General features: G+C 41.9%; 1 protein-coding gene across 2 annotated transcripts in view; it reads left to right on the top strand.

Annotated features, from left to right (window-relative positions):
- LOC136868863 (cytochrome P450 9e2) overlaps positions 1-20,086 on the top strand; it is an 81,384-nt gene extending 61,298 nt beyond the window's left edge. For both annotated transcript variants that reach the window (XM_068225049.1, XM_068225048.1), the window contains exons 6-8: positions 138-356; positions 11,491-11,754; positions 19,521-20,086. In XM_068225049.1, coding sequence (XP_068081150.1) covers positions 138-356; positions 11,491-11,754; positions 19,521-19,699 — 662 coding nt within the window. In that variant the 3' untranslated portion in view covers positions 19,700-20,086. The remainder of the gene's footprint in view (positions 1-137; positions 357-11,490; positions 11,755-19,520) is intronic.
- The last annotated feature ends 5,783 nt before the right edge of the window (positions 20,087-25,869 follow it).

Genomic DNA, 25,869 nt, shown 5'->3' with positions numbered 1-25,869 from the left:
CGGCAGAAGTAACAGAATAATAGGCGAAAATAATATAACATATGATGATTATTTTTTGTATTATTATTATTATTATTATTATTATTATTATTATTATTATTATTATTATTATTATTATTATTTCTAATTTCAAACAGATCTGACGGACGAGGACATCGAAGCCCAGGTTATGATATTCTTCTTTGCCGGCTTTGACACTGCCTCTACCCTTCTCTCGTTCACCTCAATCATGCTTGCCACACACGAAGACGTACAGAGGAAGCTTCAACAAGAGGTGGACGAGATGCTGGGGGACGACCATCAACTGACGTATGAGAAAGTCCAGAAAATGAAGTACCTGGACATGGTCATATCAGGTAAGCACTCGGTTCATCGAGCGAGTTTAGGCTGTGCGCATAGGGGCGCGCAGCTCTGAGCTTGTATTAAGGACATAATGGGTTCAAACACCACTGTCGGCAGCCCTGAAGGCGGTTTACTGTGATTTCACATATTCACACCGGACAAATGCTGGGGTTGCACCTTAAATAATGTCACGGCCGCTCCTCTCCCACTCCCGGCCCTTTCCTGTACAATCGCCACCATAAGACGTTCCTTTGTCGCTGCGAAGTAAAGCTAAACACTTAGTTGGACGTTACAAGTAGAGTCGAGAGAACGGAAGTGCGCCGCTACATCTATTTTCCAAATGTACCTACAAAACATCTGTTGGCCACTCCAACGTTTAATTTAAATTCCCATACACAACATTAATTTATGAGCATAGGTCAGTTCTATGTGAGAAATTAAAGAAGAGGGATGGAGTGAGTAGCTGGAAGATACTGTTTTGCAAAGTGTGTCTACGGCAGACCTGTGGAAGGGTACACCAAAGGCGTAAAAATGGATGCCCCCCGAGTAGCTCAGAGACACACACTAGCAAGGTTGACAGTAACAGTGACAAGATCTATAGCCAAATTAAATACGTATATTATCTTTATGAAGGCTTTAGTCATTATGATTTATTATGTTAGTTCTACTAACATTTCTTTCAAACATACACTTTACAAAGCAGTATCTTCCAGCCACTGTGGATCACTCTCACTTTAACCCTCTTCTTTAACTTCTCACCTAGAACTGACCTATGTTCATAAATAAATGTTGTGTAGGGGAATTTAAATTAAACGAATAAGCGACTGGCTGGTCTAGAAGCTGGAGTGGCCAACAAATGTTTTGTAGGTACATTTGGAAAATAGATGTAGCGGCGCACTTCCGTTCTCTCGACTGTACTTATAACAAAGAGTAATAATTGCAATATAAGTAAATTTAATGAAAATCATGTTTTTCGTATTTACAATCGCAAAGGAATACAACGAGGTATGGCAAATGATATGTTGAATTTTAAACTTTATTATTTGAGAGGATTTATCCCAATGGAGAGCAGGCACTGTTCTTCACACTAATGGAATGGATTGGTATGTTTGCTTTCAACTCAATTTCTAGATAACAATCGGGAATGTATTTAACGAAGATATATGATTAATTCTGATTACTGGTTCAGGTTTCATCCCGTGAAATTGTTATAAGTTGATCGCTTGAACTCGTTAGAGTCCATCAACTGAGAGTAAAGAGCAGGCTGCCAATCAACACAAGGGAATTGACAGATCAAGGTAGGGGACTGGCCGTGAACGGGGTAGGGGCGTTGTGGTATACCGTTCCCAACACGAACCCCTGTTTATACACTGACTGACAGAGCAAATGCAACACCAAGGAGGAGTGGTTCGAAAGGGATGAAAGTTGGGGAAAAAACAGTGTCGGCACGGACGAATAATTGATATTTATTTCAAACCGATATGCAGGTTACACAATGCGCACGGCATCGACTCAGTAGGATGTAGGACCACCGCGAGTGGCGATGCACGCAGAAACACGTCGAGGTACAGAGTCAATAAGAGTGCGGATGGTGTCCTGAGGGATGGTTCTCCATTCTCTGTCAACCATTTGCCACAGTTGGTCGTCCGTACGAGGCTGGGGCAGAGTTTGCAAACGGCGTCCAATGAGATCCCACACGTGTTCGATTGGTGAGAGATCCGGAGAGTACGCTGGCCACGGAAGCATCTGTACACCTCGTAGAGCCTGTTGGGAGATGCGAGCAGTGTGTGGGCGGGCATTATCCTGCTGAAACAGAGCACTGAGCAGCCCCTGAAGGTACGGGAATGCCACCGGCCGCAGCACATGCTGCACGTAGCGGTGGGCATTTACCGTGCCTTGAATACGCACTAGAGGTGACGTGGAATCATACGCAATAGCGCCCCAAACCATGATGCCGCGTTGTCTAGCGGTAGGGCGCTCCACAGTTACTGCCGGATTTGACCTTTCTCCACGCCGACGCCACACTCGTCTGCGGTGACTATCACTGACAGAACAGAAGCGTGACTCATCGGAGAACACGACGTTCCGCCATTCCCTCATCCAAGTCGCTCTAGCCCGGCACCATGCCAGGCGTGCACGTCTATGCTGTGGAGTCAATGGTAGTCTTCTGAGCGGCCGCCGGGAGTGCAGGCCTCCTTCAACCAATCGACGGGAAATTGTTCTGGTCGATATTGGAACAGCCAGGGTGTCTTGCACATGCTGAAGAATGGCGGTTGACGTGGCGTGCGGGGCTGCCACCGCTTGGCGGCGGATGCGCCGATCCTCGCGTGCTGACGTCACTCGGGCTGCGCCTGGATCCCTCGCACGTGCCACATGTCCCTGCGCCAACCATCTTCGCTACAGGCGCTGCACCGTGGACACATCCGTATGGGTATCGGCTGCGATTTGACGAAGCGACCAACCTGCCCTTCTCAGCCCGATCACCATACCCCTCGTAAAGTCGTCTGTCTGCTGGAAATGCCTCCGTTGACGGCGGCCTGGCATTCTTAGCTATACACGTGTCCTGTGGCACACGACAACACGTTCTACAATGACTGTCGGCTGAGAAATCACGGTACGAAGTGGGTCATTCGCCAACGTCGTGTCCCATTTATCGTTCGCTACGTGCGCAGCACAGCGGCGCATTTCACATCATGAGCATACCTCAGTGACGTCAGTCTACCCTGCAATTGGCATAAAGTTCTGACCACTCCTTCTTGGTGTTGCATTTGCTCTGTCAGTCAGTGTACATTGGCAATAGCCCGTGTACTGGACTGTAACTAACATTAAAGTATACAGCATGTGTGGTTATCCAGTCTCCATAATTCTCGGGTACTCGGGTATTTCATAGCTAAGTTCTTGAAACTCACGTCTCATGAATTTCAGAATATTTCTCCAGTATTTAGTGGTCCTCATGGACAGAAACTTTTTCAGTTTGAATTAATTCACAATGATTTATGTGACGAGTGTTGCACTGTTAAAGAAATCCTGAATTGTATGGGTACACCTTGCTAGTAATCGTTCTGAGCAGTGAGTAGTTGTGTTCTCTGAATGCAAGAGAAAGTATTAATACACTTATTTACTAGTAGCTGTTGTACCCGTGCTTCGCTACGGAATTCTAGTGTACACGTTGTCAGCAAGATTGTATTAAATTGCAATGCTCTTAACATTACCCTAGAAACGCGACGGGGAAATCACCAAACATCTTTTCTCATATGAAGACTGAGTTAGGGAATTTTCACTGTAATGGTAGACCCGCTTGTATACCATCAGTCACAATCAGGTTGGGGAGTTTTCATTATAATGGTATACACTCACTCTCCACCTGCCTTTTTACATCCTCAGAAAGACTGTCAGTGATTTTCCCAACTGAAATGAACATACATTACAATGACGTGAGTAGGATTGGCGCGATCAAAAACAATGGTTTCATATGAAATACTCGATCAAATGAAACACCACACATTTTCTCAATTTTAACGAACAGGACTACACTGCTGATTTAACAGTCCAAAGTTCCAGAGCTGGAATGACCAAACTGCAGACAGCCGTGATTCGTGAACACTCTTCGTCTTTTTTCGGCGGGAAGAGGGTCGAATAGTGGAGACTCCCAGGACGAAAACTATGCCCTTTTACTAATCTGTTTCCTAGGAGTACCCGATGAGTTGGAAAACATTAATTCACTACACTGGCGGCTGAAAATCTATCTGACTTGGAGACAAATTTTTCCTCCAAGCCAGAGGAGAAACCCTCTCTTCACTGATAATTTTGGATAAAATGAATGTAGAATTTAATAAAAGTGAAGAGGAAGAAGCTTTTCTTAAGAAACAGCTCTTTTCAGGGTTGAATTTTGAGTTATTTAGTGAATTGTGACGCTATAATTTGGAATAGGCCTAAATTGTTATTCTAGACCAGACCATACAAATTTGGATAAAATGAATATAGAATTTAATAAAAATGAAGAGGAAGAAGCTTTTCTTAAGAAACAGCTCTTTTCAGGGTTGAATTTTGAGTTATTTAGTGAATTGTGGCGCTATAATTTGGAATAGGCCTAAATTGTTATTCTAGACCAGGTCATACTACTACTACTACTACTACTACTACTACTACTACTAATACTAAGTCAGTCTCTGCTTTAAGTATGCACACTGCTCAATCGAAACAGCGTGTCAAAGTAGGGACTGAATAACTGGAATACTATGAAGAACTAGTGTGTTACATACCAGCTGTATCAAAAAATGTATGAACCAGAGGAATGACCATGCTAAAGAAGAAAGTTTTCTAAATCCCCGGCTATTTCTCGCCAATATTCAGTCAGGCTATTATGCTCGGTACGCAGCAGTAATCCCATCTATCGGAGTTGAGAGGCAGCATAAGAGACAAATAACATCACAACAATGGTCAATGTAATGTTATTGTTGATCAATGTTATGCGCTTTCGATATTGTAGGCCTTCACATTTAGTTTCCTTCCGACTCTGATATACCACTCATCATAGTCGGTACGGTAAAACTGAATAAAACATAAATGATCGGAAATTGTATTCTCTGTAACTTCTGTTATGTAGTTCTTTTCGATAGGACCAAAAACATAGGTACCGTATTTAAAAATTAAATTTTAGGCGCCTTCCCCTAAACTACAATTTCATCCAGGGTCAATAAAATTGTTAATAGCTTAGACCGCAGTTTCTTAATCCCCGACTCTATATACGGATTGTCATTAAATTCTTTTAACGCATTTTCCCGTGGCTCGACGTCGATATGGACTTAGCAACAAAAATACAAACTCACGAATATCTGTGTTATGATAGCCGGTACGGTAAAATGTATAAGACATAAATAGACGAAAATTTAGTTCTATATAGCTTTGGTTATGTAGTATTTATTGATACGACCACTAATAATATAAATATTTGGGAATTAAATTGTAGGCCTTTCCCTAATCTACCATTTAGTTCAGCGTGAACAAAATTTTTATAACCTAGATTGTAGTGGCTTATTCTTCGACTTTGTATACCAGTTTTCAATTAGATAGGACCACTAATGCCGTAAATATTTAATAATTAAGTTTTAGACCTTCCCCTAAACTACCATTTCACTCAGCGTTAATAAAAATTATTTATAGCCCAGATTATAGCGACTTATTCCCCGACTTTGCATACCAATTTTTATTAATATAGGACCACTAATAATATAAATATTTGAAAATTAAATTTTAGACCTTCCCCTAACTACCATTTCTATTTGTGTGAATAAAATTATTTATAGCCTAGGCTGTAGCGACATATTCTCCGACTTTGCATACCGATTTTCATTAAATTCTCTTTAGCCGTTTTCTAGTGATGTACATACATACACACATACATACAGACAGACAGATAGACAGACAGAAATTACGGAAAAGTAAAAAGTGCATTTCCTTGTTACTGTGGACATGACCGATACAGAAATACAACACTCTTACTTTATATATATAGATAGACTAGCTGATGTACCCGTGCTTCACTACGGGGTTCTCAGAAAGAATGACTGTGGTTTCCCTAACTGAAGTCATCATAGGTCATTTACAAAAACATCAGTAGGAATGTAGCGATTAATCTATATATATAAAAGAACATGTCCTGACTGACTGACTGACTGACTGATCATCGCCGAGCCAAAACTACTGGACATAAAAAAATGAAATTTTGAGGATACTTTTATAGTACAATGTAGGTGCACGCTAAGGGAGGATTTTGAATACCTCGTCGCTAAGGGGGTGAAAAGGGTGGTGAATTTTAAAAATGAGTGTATCTATATCTCAAAACTTTAAAAGTTTACACATGTGAAGATTGGTATTTAAAATATCCTTTAAAATAAAGAAACACGTATTGTTTCGTTTTCGGAAAATCCCACTAGGAGGGGTGAGAAACGGTGAAAATGGGTTAAATGTATTTGATGAGGATACTTATATCTCAGAAACTGAAGATATTACAGACCTGATAATTAGTATTTAGAAACTCCTTATGAAATAAACACGTATTTTGGAAAATCCAATGAATCGGGGTTAAACAGGAGTAAAAATGGGTTGAATTTTTGGAAAGACTATATCTCCAGTATATCTATGGAACGTAAAATGTTATAGACTTAAAAATTGGTATTTGGAATCTCCTGTAAAAGTAAAGAAACGCAGATGATTTGTTTTCGGAAACTCCACTTAAGGGGAACTAAAAAGGGGGTGAAATTTTAAAATGAGCATGTCTACAGTATATCTCAAAAACTGTGTCGGTGCGGCGTAAAACAACTAGTAAAAAAACTTAACATGTTACAGAAGTGAAAAATGGTATTTCCACTCCCTATTAAAAATAAAGAAACAAGTATTTTTGTTTTGGAAAACACCACTTAAGGGGTAAAAATGACTGAAAATGGGGTTGAATTTTTTATTAGGACACTGATATCTCAAAACTGAAGATGTTACAGACGTGAAAATTGGTATTTGGAATCTCCTTTAAAAAAGAAATACGAATTGTTTTGCTTTCGGAAATCCACTTAAGGGGGGGGGGAATAGAAAAATTAGTTGAATTATTTGCATGAAGATACTATTATCTCAAAAACGAAAGATGTTGCAGACATGAAAATTTGTATTTGGAATCTGATTTAAAAGTAAAGAAACACGTATTCCTTTGATTTCGGAAAATCCAATGAAGGGGGCGGGGTGTAAAGGAATTGAAAAATTAATTGAGTGAATTGTATGAGGATACTTACATCTAATAAAAATTAAAGTTGTTACTGACTTGAAAATTGGTATTTATATCTCCTTTAACAACAAAGAAAAAACGCATTTTTCGGGGGGGGGGGAGGAATCATCTTGGGGGCGGGGCTGAAAAGAGTTGAATTCCTTTTACGACACATATCTCAAAAACTGAAGATATTACAGTCGTGATAATTGGTATTTAGAAGATTCTTTACTAATAGAGAAACAAGTATCTTTCGGAAAATTCACTTAACGGGGTGGGGGGGGTGGGGGTGAAAGGAAGTGAAAAAGTGAATTACTTTTTCGGTGATACTTATATCTCAAAACTGAAGGTACCAGACGTGAACATTGGTATTTGGAATCTCCTTTAAATATAAAGAAACACGCCTTCATTTTTGGGGGAGGAGGGGTGTAAATCAACTTAACGGTGGTGGGGTGAAAAGGGAGTTGAGACCAATTGATTTTACTGTTCATAATGTACTTGATTCTGATCATAAACCGATCATTTTTAATCTTTCCAGGGTTCGTTTCCAAGAGCCATCTTTTCCTTTAGAGACCTTAAAGTTAGATTACAGTAGATTCTCTTGGCATATAAATAAAAAATTAAACACATTATAAATAAACGATAGGAATGAAATTGACCATGCAATTGTTCGCCTCTATAATAAGGTCAATAATGCACGGAAGTATATCATGCGTATCTCCAGAAATCCCGCGCACTTGCCAACACGCGACAATGGTGCTGGCCACATTGTCAGCAATGACAATGGCAGCAGATGTAATTTACCGCCAAGTAGCGGTCTTGCATCTTGCTGCGGTGGGGACCAGAATAATAATAATAATAATAATAATAATAATAATAATAATAATAATAATAATAATAATAATAATAATAATAATAATAATAATAATAATAATAACTTATATTCAACTAATATCACCCACCGTAATAATAATAATAATAATAATAATAATAATAATAATAATAATAATAATAATAATAATAATAATGTTCTGGACAGTCGTCCAAATGTGCGGACTGCGTTGGAAACGGGTCCTGGCTGGGTAATGACTACGAATGCAGTCCGGTCACTCATTGGATGGGTGACCAACAACCGCATTTTTACTGATAACAATTTTGCAAATTCATTAATAATTTTATAACCGATCTCTTATAACTCACTATACCATTATACTTTTTCCAACTAAATACAAAATTCCACTAAACGGCTGGTTAAGGAGCATTAAATTGCACCGGTACCAGCAACCGTAACCAAACCCTTCCTCCCGAAGGAGGGGGTTTTAAATTTCTAATGGACGTGGGTTCAATGCCGCCAAGACACCCATGACGACACCACGCAGGATCTCCTTAAGGATTTCATCCATATTAAAAATGCTTATAGGTAAAGATGGCAAAGATTTAGGGACCCAACTGACCGGGCGGAATACCTGGACCTAGCCCGGGAAAGAAAGATTGAAAAATGAGAGGAACTTTGCCGTAATCTCTCAGAAAACGAGTCAGATCGCGAATTTTGGCGGATTCTCTCAGAAAACGAGTCAGATCGCGAATTTTGGTGGATTATATATAAAATGTTAAGCATTTAATTATAAATTTCAGTATAATACCGCACCGTAGCGAATCACGGGTATCTTGCTCGTGTGTATATAACGATCTATAATGAAAGATCGATACTTTCACGGCATGTACACATATACATGATATTTTGAGTTATTACCTCATCCAAACGGCAAAAGCACAAAAGATATTTCCACAAGAGACTACTACAATATTTTCATATAAGATACTTGATCAAATGGAAAACAGCACATTTTCTCACTTTTAACGCACAGTACTACGGTGCCGATCTAACAGTCTAAAGTCCCAGAGCAGGAATGACCAGGCCACAGACAGCCGTGAACACTCCTCTGCCATTATTCTGTTAAATATGCACACTGCTCATTCCAATCAGTGCCTCAGAGTAGGGAGTGAATAGCTCGAATGCTACGATGAACCAGTGTATTACGTACCAGTAATATCAGAAAACTTATGAACCAGAGGAATGACATGCTAAAGAAGAAAATTATCTAACTCCCCGTCTACCTGCCGTCAATATTCAGGTAGGCTGTTACACTCGGTACGACCGAGCGAGTTGGCCGTGTGGTTAGGAGCACGCAGCTTTGAGCTTGCGTCCAGGAGATAGTGGATTCGAACCCCACTGTCGGCAGCCCTGAATATGGTATTCCGTGGTTTTCCATTTTCATAGCAGGCAAATGTTGGGGCTGTACCTTAATTAAGGCCAAGGCCGTTTCCTTCACACTTCTAGCCTTTTTCTACCCCATCATTGCCATAAGACCTATCTGTGCTGGTGCGACGTGAAGCAAATTTAAAAAGTACTCGGTACGCAGCTGTGATCCTATCTATCGGAGATGAGTGACAACAGAAGACGCAAAGCACATCACAAAAGACAATGGTCAATGTAGTGTTATTGTTGATCAATTTCCTGAGCTTTCTACAATGTAGGCCTTCACATTTAGTTTTCTTTCGTCTCTATGATAGTAGGGCATGTTATACAATCATTCAAGCGTAGAATGTAGTTCCTTATTCTCCGACTTTACATACAGATTTGCATTAAATTCTCTTTACCCATTTTCTCGTGACTCGGCGCTGATATGTACTCTAGTGTCCAAAAGTTAAGCATAATCACTAAACGAGGCCATACCGCCTGACAGGAATGTCAGACGGATTGCTGAACAAACGGAAGCTGAATCACACACCATATGTAACACAACTTGTCCAAAAAAGTAGTGTCAGAAAAGTTCGGATAGCTAAGGTACACACATTTGACAACAACTAACAAAACTTGGCAATGTCTTCCACAACAAAATATGCTCTTAATAGGGTGTATGGTTACCCCTAACGGCCACACATGCTTCGCAGTGACGTGGCATGCTCTCTACCAGATGGTCCAAGAGCTCTTGTGGCAGTCGAACCTATTCCTCCCGAAAGGCAATGCGAAGGTCTTGGAGGGTCCTTGGTGGAGGCTGACAGGATGCAATTCGCCTCCCCTTTTCATTCCAGGCATGTTCTAAAGGATTCAGATCCGCAGACCTCGCTGGCCAGTCCATGCGATGAATGTCTTTCCCACCCAGAAATTCTTCCACCAGAGCAGCGCGGTGCGGTCGGGCATTATCGTCCATTAAGACGAAGTCTGAACCAACCGCACCTCTGAAGAGTCGAATAAGTGGTCTCAGTACCTCATCCCTGTATCTCCAAGCGTTAACAGTGTTCCTCGGACCACCCATGGAGATGTGCAGGTCCGTACGGCCATTCAACATGATGCCGCTCCACACCATGACGCCACCACCACCATACTGGTCCCGTTCTACGATGTTCCTGTAGTTGTATAGGCTACCCGGTTCTCTCCAGATTAATGTGCGACGGGAATCGTTCTGCAAACTGAAGCGGGATTCATCTGTGAAGAGCACGTGCCTCCATTCATTCATGGTCCTGTTTCGATGTTGACCGCTCCACAGTAAACGGGCCCGTCTCTGTGCTGGAGTGAGCGGGACGCACACCGCTGGACTTCGGGCAAACAGCCCTGCTGTTCTGAGTCTCCGGTACACAGTTTGCCGGGAAACGGCAACCCCTGAGACGGCTGCAAGCTCCGCCGACAATTGTCTTGCAGGCGCAGTCCGATTTCGTCGGGTGGTTAAGGCCAGATATCGGTCCTGCTGTGGGGTGGTTACCCTTGGACGACCTTGTACTAGCCTACGACTAACATCTCCTGTGTCTCGAAATCGTCTCCAAAGCCTGGAAATGACACTTTGTAGCGCATTCAAGGATACGGCGACTTCGGTCTGTGTCTGGCCTGCTTCAAGGTGGCCGAGTATTCTACCCTGCAAAACGGGGTCCAAATGGCGTGGTTGTGCCATTATATTGTCACGTTCACCACGAGGCTATTCTCCGCACACTATACCAGGGCAGTTCCGTGAGAATATTTCTGCATCCATTATATCATTTCTCAGCCATGATTCAACTCCTATTACAATATCTGGTAAGTATATATCTATTAAAATACTTAATTCGATTCCTTTGTTTACAATGCTTGTACAGTTGAGCACTAACATTTTTATGTCATCCCTACTTGATTTCCGGTTCCCTGTTCGCTTAACACCGCTCCAGCTGACATTCCTTAACTGTAAGTAACAATATCATCCGTGGCCTGAATTAACGTATGAACATAGGTAAACCACTGAAAATCATCTTCAGGGTTTCCGGTGATGGGATTCAAGCAACTATCGCTTGGTATCATCATAATCATCATCATACCTTCCAAGACATCCTAATTGCAACTCACACTAATTGAAATTTTTCAGAATCACTGAGGTTTTACCCTCCGGCGCCGTTCCTGGATCGTCTATGTGTTAAGAACTACACTATACCAGCCACTGAAAAACAGCCAGGATACACCATCAAAAAAGGAGATGTAATATGGATACCTTCTTATTCCATTCATCATAACCCGAAGTACTACCCAGATCCGGAGAAGTTCGACCCCGAGCGCTTCAGCGATGAGAACAAAAACAGTATTCAGCCATACACGTATCTCCCCTTTGGAGTAGGACCTCGACTATGTATTGGTGAGTATACTTATTTTTATAGAAAAATCTCTCTTTCACTGTTTTTATTTTTACACTGACGGGACCAGGTGACATGTCACTAGTAGTTGGAGAGTTATTGCCATGCTCATCGACTTTGGCCAGTTACGAAACCTCAAATAAAGACTTTCCAGTGTCCTTATCCGATCCGATCGACCCATCTTGCAGTTACTCGCCCCGATTTCTCCCTCCAGGTACCTTCCCTTCTACCATTCCTCGTTCAAATATGGCCAAAATATATCATGAGTACTCGGTTGATGTTACCTATGAAGATCTCCTTGACTCCGATCTCCTCAAGAACCGTCCAAAATATGCACAGAACTCAGAGGTAGACTCACATTTCCAGCGTTTCTATCCTCTTCCTGCCAGCTGTTTTAACTGTCTATGTCACAATGGCGAACCGTGGCGATCGGAAATATCTGTATATTTACCAGCTTCAGTTTCGTCCTGTCCCTCCATATCTCGACGAGTTTGCCAGTCGCCACGCGACCCAGTGCAAGGCGTCTCCTTATCTCATCCGAGCTAACCTCCGTTGTACGAGACTGGAGTTCCCAGGTATATGAATATCCCAACCGCATCAAACCCAGCTACCCAACTCATGTGTGGCAGGTCGTTCTATGCTCTGTCCACGATCATGATTTTCATCTTGCTCTTGGTGATCTGAAGACCATACTCGCTTTTTTTATCATTCGATCCATGAGTACCTCCAGCTCCCCGGCACATGTCGTCATGACGAGTGTGTCACCTGCGTACATTAGGCTATTGATCGTTTTGCCTCCCACTCTGAAGTCGCCTTCTCATCGGTCCAGGATCTTCGAGGTGCTGGAGCACATTTCGTTGATCCATACTTTGGCTCTGTTGTTAATGTCAGATGATCTGGAACTCCCATGTTTTGAAGTATGGACCTTCCTAGCGTGAGGGATCAGTCCCACCCTTCTATAGTTGTTGAAATCTGTGGAGCTCCTTCATCATAAATAGAGATGAATGTCAACTCACAGCACTCATCTGGTCACTTCCTTGTTTTCGATACCGGTACCTTCTTACAAAGATTTAGCAATACAACCAACCCTTCTTTACCCCTGGCCTTTATGGTTTCAGCAGTGATTCCATCCATACCAGGGGTTTGTTTTGTCCCAGGTGCCTGATTGCCTTCTCAATTTCTGATCTCAGGATTGAAGGTTCCTTGCTTTCCAGTAAGCCATTGTGTTTTCCAGCGTTCCTGTCTGAGTCTCCCTTGAATAGAGTTTCACAGAATCACTTCCGCACCTCGATGATGCTTCCGTGATCAGTTTTTTTGTCCCAGTTTTGGTCACAGATGATTTACTGCTTAACTCTGAATTCCCTCCTTAGATATTTCACTTTACTAAAGAGATCACCAGATTCTTGATGCTCTGAAAGCTGTTACAATTCATGTCAGAGGTCTTCGATTTATACATTCTTGTCCTTTGTGCACGTAGTCTTGATCTCCCTGTTTAGCTTCTTCAACTTCTCCTCAACGTCTTCGTACTCCTTACCTTCTGTCTTTAGTGCTCTCCTCTCCTAAACTATGGTAGATGTGGTGTCATAATCCAATTTGGCTTCATCACAACTACACAACACTATAGTCTGTTCTTATATGAATGGGACACCATTTTTTAAAAGTACAGTTAGAAAAATGGAATCACGATGCAACGATGACGTGCACTGTATAGCTTCAAGTAGACCGCTCTAGATTCCAGTAATAATGTGAACAAGAATTCTTTGGTCATCCAGAGAGGGCGACTACTTTACATCGCGTTTATACTTGGATGTTTCGGTTCATAGTTAAATTTATAAGGACGTTATGAAATGGAATCACATCTTCAGCATGCAGTTAAATATATCAGAAAATAGTTCAAAGTTATACAAGGTAGCTTTTAGGAATAATCTTAATGCAGAGTGTAGAATGGGCAAAATTGTACATTCCTTTAACAAGCGAGTCATGTGGAAAAATTGCTTGACCTTCTTTAGACAATTTCATGGTCATTATCAATTTGTTTGTTGAGTTTATTATTTTTTATTGTATGACATTCCACTAAAGAAATTAGATCTTATTAAGATGGATTTAGATGTCAAGTACTCTATGAGTGAAAACTCGGCGAACATTTTGAAATGAACACCGGTGTAGGAGAAGGCTGTATATATCTCTAAATACTGTTGATTCTTGTAAGAATAATGAGAAACCCCACCAGTAGAAGGCAGAGTGGAATCCCATGGGACATGAGAAAAAGGCTTGAAGATCTAGTTTGTTGACGTTTTGTCCATTGTCTCGAATATACGCCGATATGAATTTGAAATTGTTACAATAAGTGGCAGAAGTAATCGGGTTAATTAATACGAGGGTTGAGGCAAAAGTCATGGCAGCTATTTTTTTCTTGAAGATAACCATTCCGGTTGGAAAATGTGACATATACAGACAAAAGGATAAGGTGTTAACTACATGTGTGGACAATGAATAGCACTGAAATATCGTAACACAGTAATTTATTACGGTAGTATACAGGGCAATCTGGCCTTCTCGGTGCAAAGGAATGACAACACAGTACACATAAAGTTGACACGACAAACCTGGGCCTAAAGACCCTCAAAGTATTCCCCTGCTACTGACACCACACGCTGCTAACGATGTGTGAGGCGCTGAAAACCATGTACCTCAGCATTTTCCACACCATGTGTGAATCGGGTCACCTGTTGGCGCACAGCATTAGCAATGTCCTCTCGTGTTGCAAACCAGCTACCACGTAGTGGTTCCTTACTCTTTCGAAAGAGATCAAAGTCACAGGGCGAAATGTCGGGAGAGTACGGTGGGTGCTCCAATTCTTTCCATCCCCAACGTCGCAGTAGCTGCCCTACACACTCTGTTTTGTGTGGTTTTGCATTGTCGTGCAGGATTATTGCACTGTCCACAAGATCTGGACGTTTCTCCCGAACGCCACGTCGTACCTGTCGCACCAGGAAGTCCCTGTAGTACTGTGCGGTCACTGTTCTGCCATGTGGAACAAAGTGGCAAACAATGACACCACTGACGTCATACGCGACGATCACCATCAATTTGACTGGGGAAGGATTATGACGGACCTTCTGCCTTCTTGGTGATCCAGCATGTCGCCACTCCGCGGACTGACGTTTCAGTCCTGGTTCGTATGCCCTGGCCCAAAATTAATCGATGGCGATTATTCGTGACAAGAATTGATTGCCGTTCTCTTGCCAGCGTGCAAGGTGGTCCGAGCATATTGCATAGCGCACCCACCTTTGAACTTCCGTCAGTTCATGCGGTACCAACCGCGATGCGATTTTGTGCAGTTGCAGCTCATTACGCAATATCTTGTGGACGGTGCGTTTCCCGATGCCACTTGCCCTCTCTAACTCCATTAGCGTCCATCGTCCGTCTTCATCCAGGAGCTGCTCGATGACGGCACGTGCCACGTTGGTCTGCACACTGACAGGTCGGCCCGAACGTTGTGGTTGACACACGTCCTAGCTGAAACTTTTCTACCCACCGTGCTACTGTGCGGTATGGTAGGGCATTATTCTCAAAGGCTTCCACTAATTCACTGTGATGAACATCCAAATGAACATCTCCCTGATCTTTTCCCGAGTTTTGAAGTTGCCTAAATGCTCCCTTAATGGGGTCTCATGATAGTTTTTGAAGATCATGGGTACAAACACAGCTGGAACTACTACTTTCATCTTCTGATCGTGCTTCGAAAGGCAACACAAAACCCCGTTCCTCAATACATAAAGGACAACATGTTCTCCAGAAGAGAGGGTTTCCATTTTAGGAGCCATCACTGGATCTGCACGCTGATATTTCTCAATATCCCTAAATAACATAGGGGCATCAGTCAAAATAGCATTAATACACGAATTTTATTATTATTATTATTATTATTATTATTATTATTATTATTATTATTATTATTATTATTATTATTATTATTATTATTATTATAGATTATATACAGTCGTATCAGCACACAATTTATTAAAACATAACCGTTTCTGATATTTTATTTCTGGTTCGAACATATATATAATGCACATGGTGTCAATAAAAAAGACATTTATACCAATTCGGGAGTATACAGGCTCACTTGTGACGACTGTAAAATGTTTTATATAGGAAGAACTGGGCGAACCTTAAATCAAAGATATCAAAGATATCAAGAACATTTCAAGGCAATAAAGTACAACAAATATTCAGCTTTTGCGGAACACATTTACAACAATAACCACAGCTTTTTAGGGATCGAAAAGGACATGAAGTTAATTTTTAAGGGTAATTATGGATTTGAATTAAATACACGTGAAAACATTGAGAAAATTTTGGCGCAGACAAGGGAACCAGATAAAATTTTAAATGAAACAGTCGCAAGCAACATCTTGTTTACAATCTTGAGTTGACGTAACATCAGGTGCTTCCAACTAAACCTTGCGGTGACGTAACATCATGTGCTTGCAGCGCGGTTCCGTAGTTAAAGCTGAACGTTTGTTAGTACTCGACCAACAGCCTGAGCACGAGGAAAATCCAGCCTTTCCTATGGTATGTCCATACCTTTTACAACAACATTGTAAGTTTTTATGTATTAATTTTATAATTTTACACTTGTTTTCTGTTTCTTACTTTTACAGTTGATGTCAACAGGGCCACAATGTAAACTCATTTAAACTCATTTTGACGACACACTTATGTGAAATTAAATTTAAATTTTAACACTGATGATGTACCTTAGTGTCCGAAAACCGGTTATGTATTAATAAAGTGTGTGCTGATACAACTGTATATAATCTATACTAATAATAAAATAACTACATCAGCACTGTCAAGAAATGGCTTTAATATTTTATAATGATTATAATTAATACACGAAGGTACGGGCGTGAGAAGGAAAGAACTACCTTCCTGTTCACTGGTCTCAACTTCATTGGAAAACATGCGGCTTAGTCCATCAGCAATTACATTTTCTGATACTCTAATGTGACGCACTTCAAATTGGAATGCTGAGATCCTGATAGCTCAACGGGCGATACGTCCAGTACGGCGACGCGTAGCTAATACCCAACTTAAGGCTTGATTGTCAGTCTCTTATTCGAATCTGACATGTTCCAGATAAAGGCGGAACTTCTCCAGGGCAAACAATACTGTCATACCCTCTAGTTCATAGATAGAATACTTGGCTTCTTGAGCCGATAAAGTCCCAGACGCATAGGCAATTGGCCGCCTTCCAAGTTCCGTTTCCTGAAGAAGAACAACAGGAACAACATATGAAGAGGCGTCCGTTTGGACAATGAATTTCTTGGAGAAATCGGGCATAGTCAATACATGGGCATTACAAAGAGCTAATTTGAGTTCTTCAAAAGCGGCTTGCTGCGACGGCCCCCATTCAAACTTGACTCCTTTCCTACGCAGTAGGTTCAGGGGAGCCGCCCTGTTAGCGAAGTTAGGAATACATTTCCTGAATGAATTCACTATGCCCATGAATCTAGCGATTTCTTTGATGTCCTTAGGAGGCTTGAAGTCACGGATAGCCTATGATCTGGAATGATCTATGGAAATACCATCGGGCGACACAGTGTGTCCTAAGAACGACATACAAGGCTCAGAAAAAGCTACCTTAGATAATTTAACAGTCAATCCAGCCTTCCGAAGGCGATTGAGAACTTCCTTCAGTTGATGAAATGGCGTATGGCTTTTAGTGCCGGGAGTGTCCGAGGACATCCTTCAGTTGATATACGTGGTCTTCGAAGGTTTCTGAAAACACGACTACTTGTATTCTAGGAAGAACAGGTGCACCCGTGGGGAGCCCGAAAGTCACGCGGTTGTATTCATACATGTTCCAATCTGTGGCGAAAGCCGTTAGATGTTTCTATTCTCCTGCTAAATGTATCAGGTTATATGCCTGATTAAGATAAGGATGGTAAAGAACTTGGCCTTTCGAAACCATGAAAAACAAGAGTGGAGATCAGGAAAGGGCACGGATTGTAACACCACCTTACGGTTGAAACTTCTGTAATCAATGACAGGCCTGAAGCCACCTTGCGGTTTCGGCACCAGAAAAATGGGCGATAAATACGCCGACTTTGAGGGTCGAATTATACCATCCCTTAACATCTGATCGATGATTTCCTTAAGGGCCTTCATTTTAGGTGGGGACAGCCTATAAGGCGTAAACCTAACTGGAATAGCATCTGTTAGTTCAACCTTATATTCAATAAGGTCCATGACGCCAAGTGTATCTGAAAATACATCAGGAAATGCCTGACACAACCTTCTAATACTTTCAGCCTGATCCTCAGGTAGATACCTAGGATCTAACAATATCTCACTCTGGGTAGGCGAAATAGATGAACATAATAGATAATTACATTTAAAAAGGGAAATATTACAGTTTATAGCAAACTTGAATGTGCACGATTTGCTCTGAAGATTGAACACGAGGTTCGAGAGAGATCTAGACTAATGTCCGACACCCCCCAGTTTTTTATTTGCTAATTAAGTATGTACTAGGAAACCATGATTGGTTGAAAACTAAATACCCAAAATTTCTAATTGGTTACTTTTAAAGTTGACGGAAAGAGATCGAAATCTTGACAACTTTGTTACATCAAAAAAAAAAAGAAATCCAGTCAGTTTAAGAAACCTTAAAATAACACATTACTCTTTTACTTTAGTAGTGATTTCTGTTGACCAACGTCCCAACTTCTTGCACCAGTTGTTTCAAGATTTATGTTGTGATAGCGTTCTTCAAGGCGCTTCATTTAAAGGCACGGTGTTGAGGTGTACCTCCCGATACAATTTGATGCAGTAATTTGGCCCCTTATAGGGTTCTGAACAACGTCCTCACCATCTGTGATGAGTAACCAGCCAGAAGTCTGTGTCCCGCAACTCAGACTCTAGGTAGCAAGAACCACGCCCCTCAGTTACCCATCCAGCAGTCTTCCCCTGGCCCGAATCTAGCCAGGTTTGTACAAACTTCAGTAGATCTACTCATGCGCTTCCCACTTGGCATTCTCATGGCTGAGTTCACAAACATGATATTCCCCTAGGTTTGGATCGCCCTGTTCCCAAACCACGGCTCGTCCAGGCTACGTAGGGGCGAAGTGTTGTGTCGGACCCGGCACCCCGCTGAGAGCTTTCACCTCAATCTACCAGGAAGCACATTACCTGAACCATCGCATCACCCATATGTCTCTGTAGCTTGTATGGGCGAGGCCTACACTTCCAACCCTTGGCCTGGGCTAGTAACAGATAGTCAAAATATAGTCTGGAATGTCCCATGTTATCTTTACGTAACTGGGTACTGTGTAGTCATCTGTTGTGATTCGAAATCACACCTTTCTATTTTACAAAAGCTCAAATGACTTGTGTTACTATGTAATTGACAATGGGATATTGAAATCTATTTTGACAAGGATAAGCGAGCTTGGTCCCAACGTGAATGACTGAAAACCCAGCCTTGCTAGCCGAACGTTGAACAGCAAACAAAAACAGAAAATATGGTTTTCGGTGCTGTTCACCAAGAAGCAACAATAAAAACCAAAATATTAAAGGAGGCTGATAATATTCTTTTTTTTTATCCCTTAAAACAACAACTATCATTATACCAGACCACTTTCCATCTGTAGCATTGATTGTAAGCATTGACTGGTTTGACAAATAGGTCCTTCTATAGAAAGAAAAATGTCGGGTGGTTCTCGGAAAATAATTTTTAACTCTTTATCTGTTCTAGGTCAACGTTTTGCACTGCTGGAAGCCAAAGTGGCACTGGTTCACATCTTGTCGCACTTCAACCTGACAGTGGTGGAGAAGACACCGTTGCCTCTACGGCTGACTCGCGATAGTTTTGTGATGAGTATTGAAGGAGGATTCTGGATGGGAGCCACCCCCAGAAAACAAGCAGCAACGTAAACTCATCGGAAACCTGATTGTTAGTACCTTAATTCAACTGAACTCTACTATCCGCTTAGGGCTCACAAGAAATAGACTGGCGAAATTGTTGCTGTTAATAAAAGTTTTACAGATCTTTGCATTTCGACTCAAGAAATTCCCTTATTCAAAAACTAATAAAAGCTCATCGTTTATCAGAAAAGGATATTACTTTTGACACCCCCACTCCCTACTTTAGGTTGCTGATCACTAGAAGAGAATAAAACTAAACTAAGGCCAGTACACTAATGATAGCATTACCAAAATAAAGACTGACGGTGTCAAAAATGATGTAAAACAGTTTTGCTACCTTGGAAGTATTATTACAGCTGAAAACAGGAGCATGGTGGAACTGAAGAAGAGAGTAAGTGTTTTTTTTTGGTTTTTTTGCTATTTGCTTCACGTCGCACTGACACAGATAGGTCTTATGGCGACGATGGGATAGGAAAGGCCTAGGAGTTGGAAGGAAGCGGCCGTGGCCTTAATTATGGTACAGCCCCGGCATTTGCCTGGTGTGAAAATGGGACACCACGGAAAACCATCTTCAAGGCTGCCGACAGTGGGACTCGAACCCACTATCTCCCGATTAGTAAGTGTTTTAAAAGCAAGGCAGGAGATATTCTTTTCTCAACTGGCTTTACGACGCACCGACACAGGTAGGTCTTATGGTGACGATGGGACAAGAAAGGCCTAGGAGTAGGAAAGGAAGCGGCCGTGGCCTTAATTAAGGCACAGCCCCAGCATTTGCCTGGTGTGAAAATGGGAAACCACGGATAATCATCCCCAATGGTGCCGCCAGTGGGATTCGAACCCTCTACCTCCCGAATGCAAGCTCACAGCTGCGTGCTCCTAACTGCACGTCCAACTCGCCCAGTTGCCAAGATATAAAGAAATTCAGTACTTTTACTATAATTTTGTATTCATCTAGTAAGCGTATCTGTATAGAGATTAGGAAGTCGTTTTCAGAATTGTTTCATTGGAGTACAGTCTCCTATGGGAGTGAAACCTGGACTTGCGGAAAATAATAAAGTGCGTGTCGTGAAGGCAGGAGAATTGTAGACATAGTGGAGAATGGTAGGAACGTAATGCATATAAATTAATATGTATCCAGAAGTAAAGGGTAAGAGGAAGTTGTTAGAGAGAAAGATAAAATCTAATTAGGATAGCTGCCATAATACTAGGGAAGCTGCAAAGTTTCAGCCAACTGATTACTCCGTAAGGACAAAAAGAAATAAATTTAATTAATTATCATTGGATTTTTTTAATTTTTTCAATATTTACTCATTTTTGGGCAGATACCCCCTCCCCCATGGATTCTATTTATTCAAATAACTTTTAAGTTGTACGCCTCTGTGGTGTAGTGGTTAGCGTGATTACCTGCCTCGGTTTTATGGTGACGATGGGACGGGAAAGGCCTAGAAAAGGGAAGGAAGCGGCCGTGGCTTTAATTAAGGTACAGCCCCAGCATTTTCCTGGTGTGAAAATGGGAAACCACGGAAAACCATCTTCAGGGCTTTCGACAGTGGGGTTCGAACCCACTATCTCCCGGATGCGAGCTCACAGCTGGGCGCTCCTAACCGCACGCCAACTCGCCCGGTGAACAGGATACCCCACCCATTTTATCATAGGCTACAATATAACAAATATATTTGATTATATACGTGTATAATACACTGTTGACCTTAGTCTCCTCATAGATGCAATAATGTTCATATGTGTTAGAAATTAAATGAGAGCTGGTGGTTTATTGTTTGTGTTGAAGTTGAAAAAATTGTTTGCGTTGGAATTTTTCGGATTAGAAGAAATAAAAAGTATTAAACATCCTTTTTTTTATTTTATAATTGTGTACTTTTCTTTTCCTAGTATATCGTCCCTGTTTTGCCAAAACGGCGAATGTGACAATGCTCTTCCTATCCATTATTTCCCTTTCCATTATTTCTCTTTCATTTTCCTATGAGCGTGTGTAAACGAAAATGAACTTTACTGTACCATACTGAAGGAATGTATGTTTGCATGGCATTACCCACTCCTAGAGTGTGATATACTTAAGATTCATTTTCCATTACACAAACGCATAGAAAAATGAACTCAACGAAAATTGTTCTGATGAAATGCATATCCATATATGGCAGGAAGGCGTGACCACCCTTAAGGGAAATAATAGATAGGAATATCATTGTCACATTCGCCGTTTTGGCAAAACAGGGACGATATAATGTCCTTTTCCTTAAATCATTAATGTTAAACAAAGAAACTGTCTATCATTTGAAGGATATGCACAATGAGATCAGGAATAGCAACCTGAGCGACAGCTCTTAATTGAGGTGAGTGATGATTGTTTGATTGATCGATTCACATACTATTAAACAGGTAAGGAAAGAGAAATTACTAAACCCTATGGCAATACAGCCTTAATGGGCCTTACCCTACCAAGCAAACGCTGCTCAGCCTGAAGGCTTTCAGATTACGGGATGACACGTGGTCATCACGATAGTAGTAGGGCAATGTATGTTGTAGATCACCGCGTCGGCATTTTTGTGCTGAGTCAGCACCCGAGGTCATTGACCCCTAGGATAATAGTAATGCAATGGGGATTTTGCATAAGAGAGCAATCCTAGCCTCACAGACGCCATCTTGGAGGTCTAACCTCACTTTTACGGCCAGGTGCCCTTCCCGGCGCCATTTTGGAGGGGCTTAAATATACAAGGCACAGTGTTAGTCAGATGACCTTCTCGTCGCCATTTTCATCCACCCACCAGAGCGAGCACATACGGCCTAACCTAGTTTTATGGCTGGATTCCCTTCCCGATGTCATCTTCGAAGGGCCTAACTACACAGGGCCCAGTTTTACGATCAGATGCCCTTCCCATCGCCATTTGAGAGGGGACATCATCATTTTATCCTCACCACGACGCGCAGGTTGACTGCGGGTGTCAAATGAAAATACCTGCACCTGGCCTTTCCGAAGGCTACATGCCATTATTATTATTATTATTATTATTATTATTATTATTATTATTATTATTATTATTATTATTTAGAAATTGCTTTACGTCGCACCGACACAGAGAGGTCTTATAGCGACGATGGGATAGGAAAGGCCTCGGAGTAGGAACGAAGTGGCAGTGGCCTTAATTAAGGTACAACGCCAACATATACCTGGTGTGAAAATGGGAAACCATAGAAAACCATCATCAGGGCTGCCGACAGTGGGTTGCTTCGAGGAGGCGGATCGAAATATAGCCACCACATAACGAAAGCAACAACAGGTCAGGACAAGGCTTTAACCATCCAACAGACAGTAAGATCTTGTGCTTAGATCATTCCCTTCACCTAATCTCACATATTTCATGCAGATAGCTAACGGTATGCCACATGTACAGGAAATTAACCGAGCTGGGTATGAAACATAAGCTTCGTTTTTCAAAAATTGACACGCAGTGTGCATAATTGTCTCATCACCTTTACGAATGCATTATAGTATTTAATCACATTGTACTTACCTTATTTATAGTCACATTATAAAAAAACAATTTTTGTTCCTTAATCCCCTCCCGTCGCTTTTTTGGAGGGGCCTAACTACACCAAGCCCTGTGTTATGGTCAGATGTTCCCAAGTCGCTGTTTTGGAGGGGCCTAACTACACAGTCGCCATGCTGAGCCCAGTTATACGATCAGATGCCCCCTTCCCGTCACCATTTTGGAGGGCTCCCTTGTCGATTAGCATCGAGAGGTCTGCTCAAGGCTTTACGTCAACATCCGACGGACTACATTATTGTGTACCTGTGTCATCGATAGCACTGCGCAGCTCAAATGCCTGTCCGGGAATCGAAGCCGTGCCTCTAGAATTACCAGGCCGTGGCCTTACGTTAGGTGAACACGAGACGCGAACTAGCCCTCAGCATTGCTCAGCTCGAATGTGTCCGGGAATCGATCCTGGGCGTAAAGAGGTAGAAGGCCGTGGTCTTAAGTTAGGTACCATCCCGGGATTTGCCTAGAGGAGAAGCAGGAAACCACGGATAAACTAATAATAATAATAATAATAATAATAATAATAGTAATAACCGGAGTGAGACGCTCTGACGGTTGTGACGGCTTGGAATCGAACCTGGGAACGCTTGAACCGCTGCCCACAACGCTGTCTATTCATCACGAAGTCACCCAATCATAATAATAACAATAATAATAGTTGGGCAGTGAGTTACATCCGCCCAGCATTTTGCATGACGAGGTTTGTCCCTGGTATGTAAACACAACTGTCTAGTATGTAGAAGAACATCTGCAGGGCGGATGAGTTCCCTCACCTCGTCTTCTCCGGAAAAACGTCAAATGTAAGTATATTGTGTAACAAAAAGCCATTAACACATATATTGAAGATGTAGTAATATGAGAAATATAATATTCTCTATATTTTTATCATATTTATCTGCTTTATTTTTAAAATATGTAAATGCATGATACAAAATCACAAATAGTGACCATATTTCATCAATTAGTTTTTTATATTTTCATTCACATATTGAATATGTCACAATATGATCTGCTTTATTTGTTAATATATTGGTTATGTATGTAAAACATGCAAAAAATGCAGCGTAGAGAAACTTGCTACACTTCGGTCAGACGGGGCTACAACACTCGCAGTGGTGTTAATGGCAGTTTTTCTACCTACTAACGTCCTGATCGGCTTACAAACAATTAGCTTCAAAATGTTACTGTTACGATATCACAAATTTGAACTCATGTCAAATCATATTTTACCCAAAACTGGAGGAGCTTTACTCTACTAGACGCCCCCACCATCTCGGAAATAGTGTCCTACAAGAGTTGGGCCAAGGGAGGATAGATAATGCGTCAGATGAGGAGGAGAGAAGGGTATATGATCGTAAAACTGGGCCAGACCAGGAGTAGGAGGACGAGGGATGGGCATCTGTCCATAAAACTTGGCCAAATGAGGAGGAGGGAAGGACATATATCCGTAAAACTGGGCCAGATAAGGAGGGAAGACGATGAGGAGGAGGGAAGGGCATCTATCAGTAAAACTGGTGCCAGACGGTGAGGACGAGAGCATTTATCAGTCGGATGGGGACGTAAAGCATTGAGCAGACCTCAAGATGACAAAAGTGCACAATTAAGTACAGATGCGTTTTACAGAAGGAAGAGCAGGAGTGATCACAGTTATTTGTCCGTCGGATGGAGATATAAAGCCTCCAAGACAGTGTCGGGAAGGGCATAAGGCAAGATCTGACCGTAAAACAAGACTTATCTAAGATGGCGTTGGGAAAGGCATCTGTCCGTAGAACTATGTACTCCGAGGTTAGGAACCTCCAAGATGGCATCTGGAAGGGCATCTGGCCGTAAAACTAGGCCCTGTAAGGTTAGGCCCGTCCAAGATGGCGTCGGGAAGGGCATCTGGCCGTAAAACTAGGCCCTGTAAGGTTAGGCCCCTCCAGGATGGCGTCGGGAAGGGCATATGGCCGTTAAACTACACCCTTGGCCTCGCGAAGGGCATCTGGCCATAAAAGTGAGGTTATGCCCCTCCAAGATAGCAACTATTGGCGTCGGGAAGGGTATCTGTCCGTAAAACTAAGCCCTGTGAGGACAGGCCCCCTCCAAGATGGCGTCGGGAAAGGCATCTGCTCATAAAAATTAAGGGTAATACCCTCCAAAATGCCGTCTGTGAGTTTAGGCACGCTCTCTTAAGCAAAATCCCCATTGCACTACTACTATACTTGGGATCAATGACCTCGGGTTCCGAATCCCCATGGGTATACTACTAGGGGTCAATGACCTCGTGTGCTGACTCAGCATAAAGAATGCTGACGCAGTGATCTAGAACACACATTGGCTTACTACTCGCGATTAATTCTCTAGGCCGCTATTTTTGTTTTTTCAAGGCCTGGACTGCTCTTTCACCGTCAGATAGCTCCTCAAATGGTCTCATGTAGACTGAGTGTATCTCGAACGAACCTTCACATCCAGGTGACATGGCCGAGAATCGAATCAATGACCACCCAGTAAGAAGCATGTTTGCTACACCTAGACCATAGGGCCACCTTTTATAGGGTTAAATAATCTAAACGTATTTTGTTTCATTGTTGTCCACAATGGTAAATACTAAAGAAAATGAACCCCATGCAATTAATCACGTCT

The sequence above is a fragment of the Anabrus simplex genome, chromosome 1, assembly GCF_040414725.1.
Source record: "Anabrus simplex isolate iqAnaSimp1 chromosome 1, ASM4041472v1, whole genome shotgun sequence".
NCBI lineage: Eukaryota > Metazoa > Arthropoda > Insecta > Orthoptera > Tettigoniidae > Anabrus > Anabrus simplex.
This window is presented reverse-complemented; position numbering and strand designations above follow the sequence as displayed.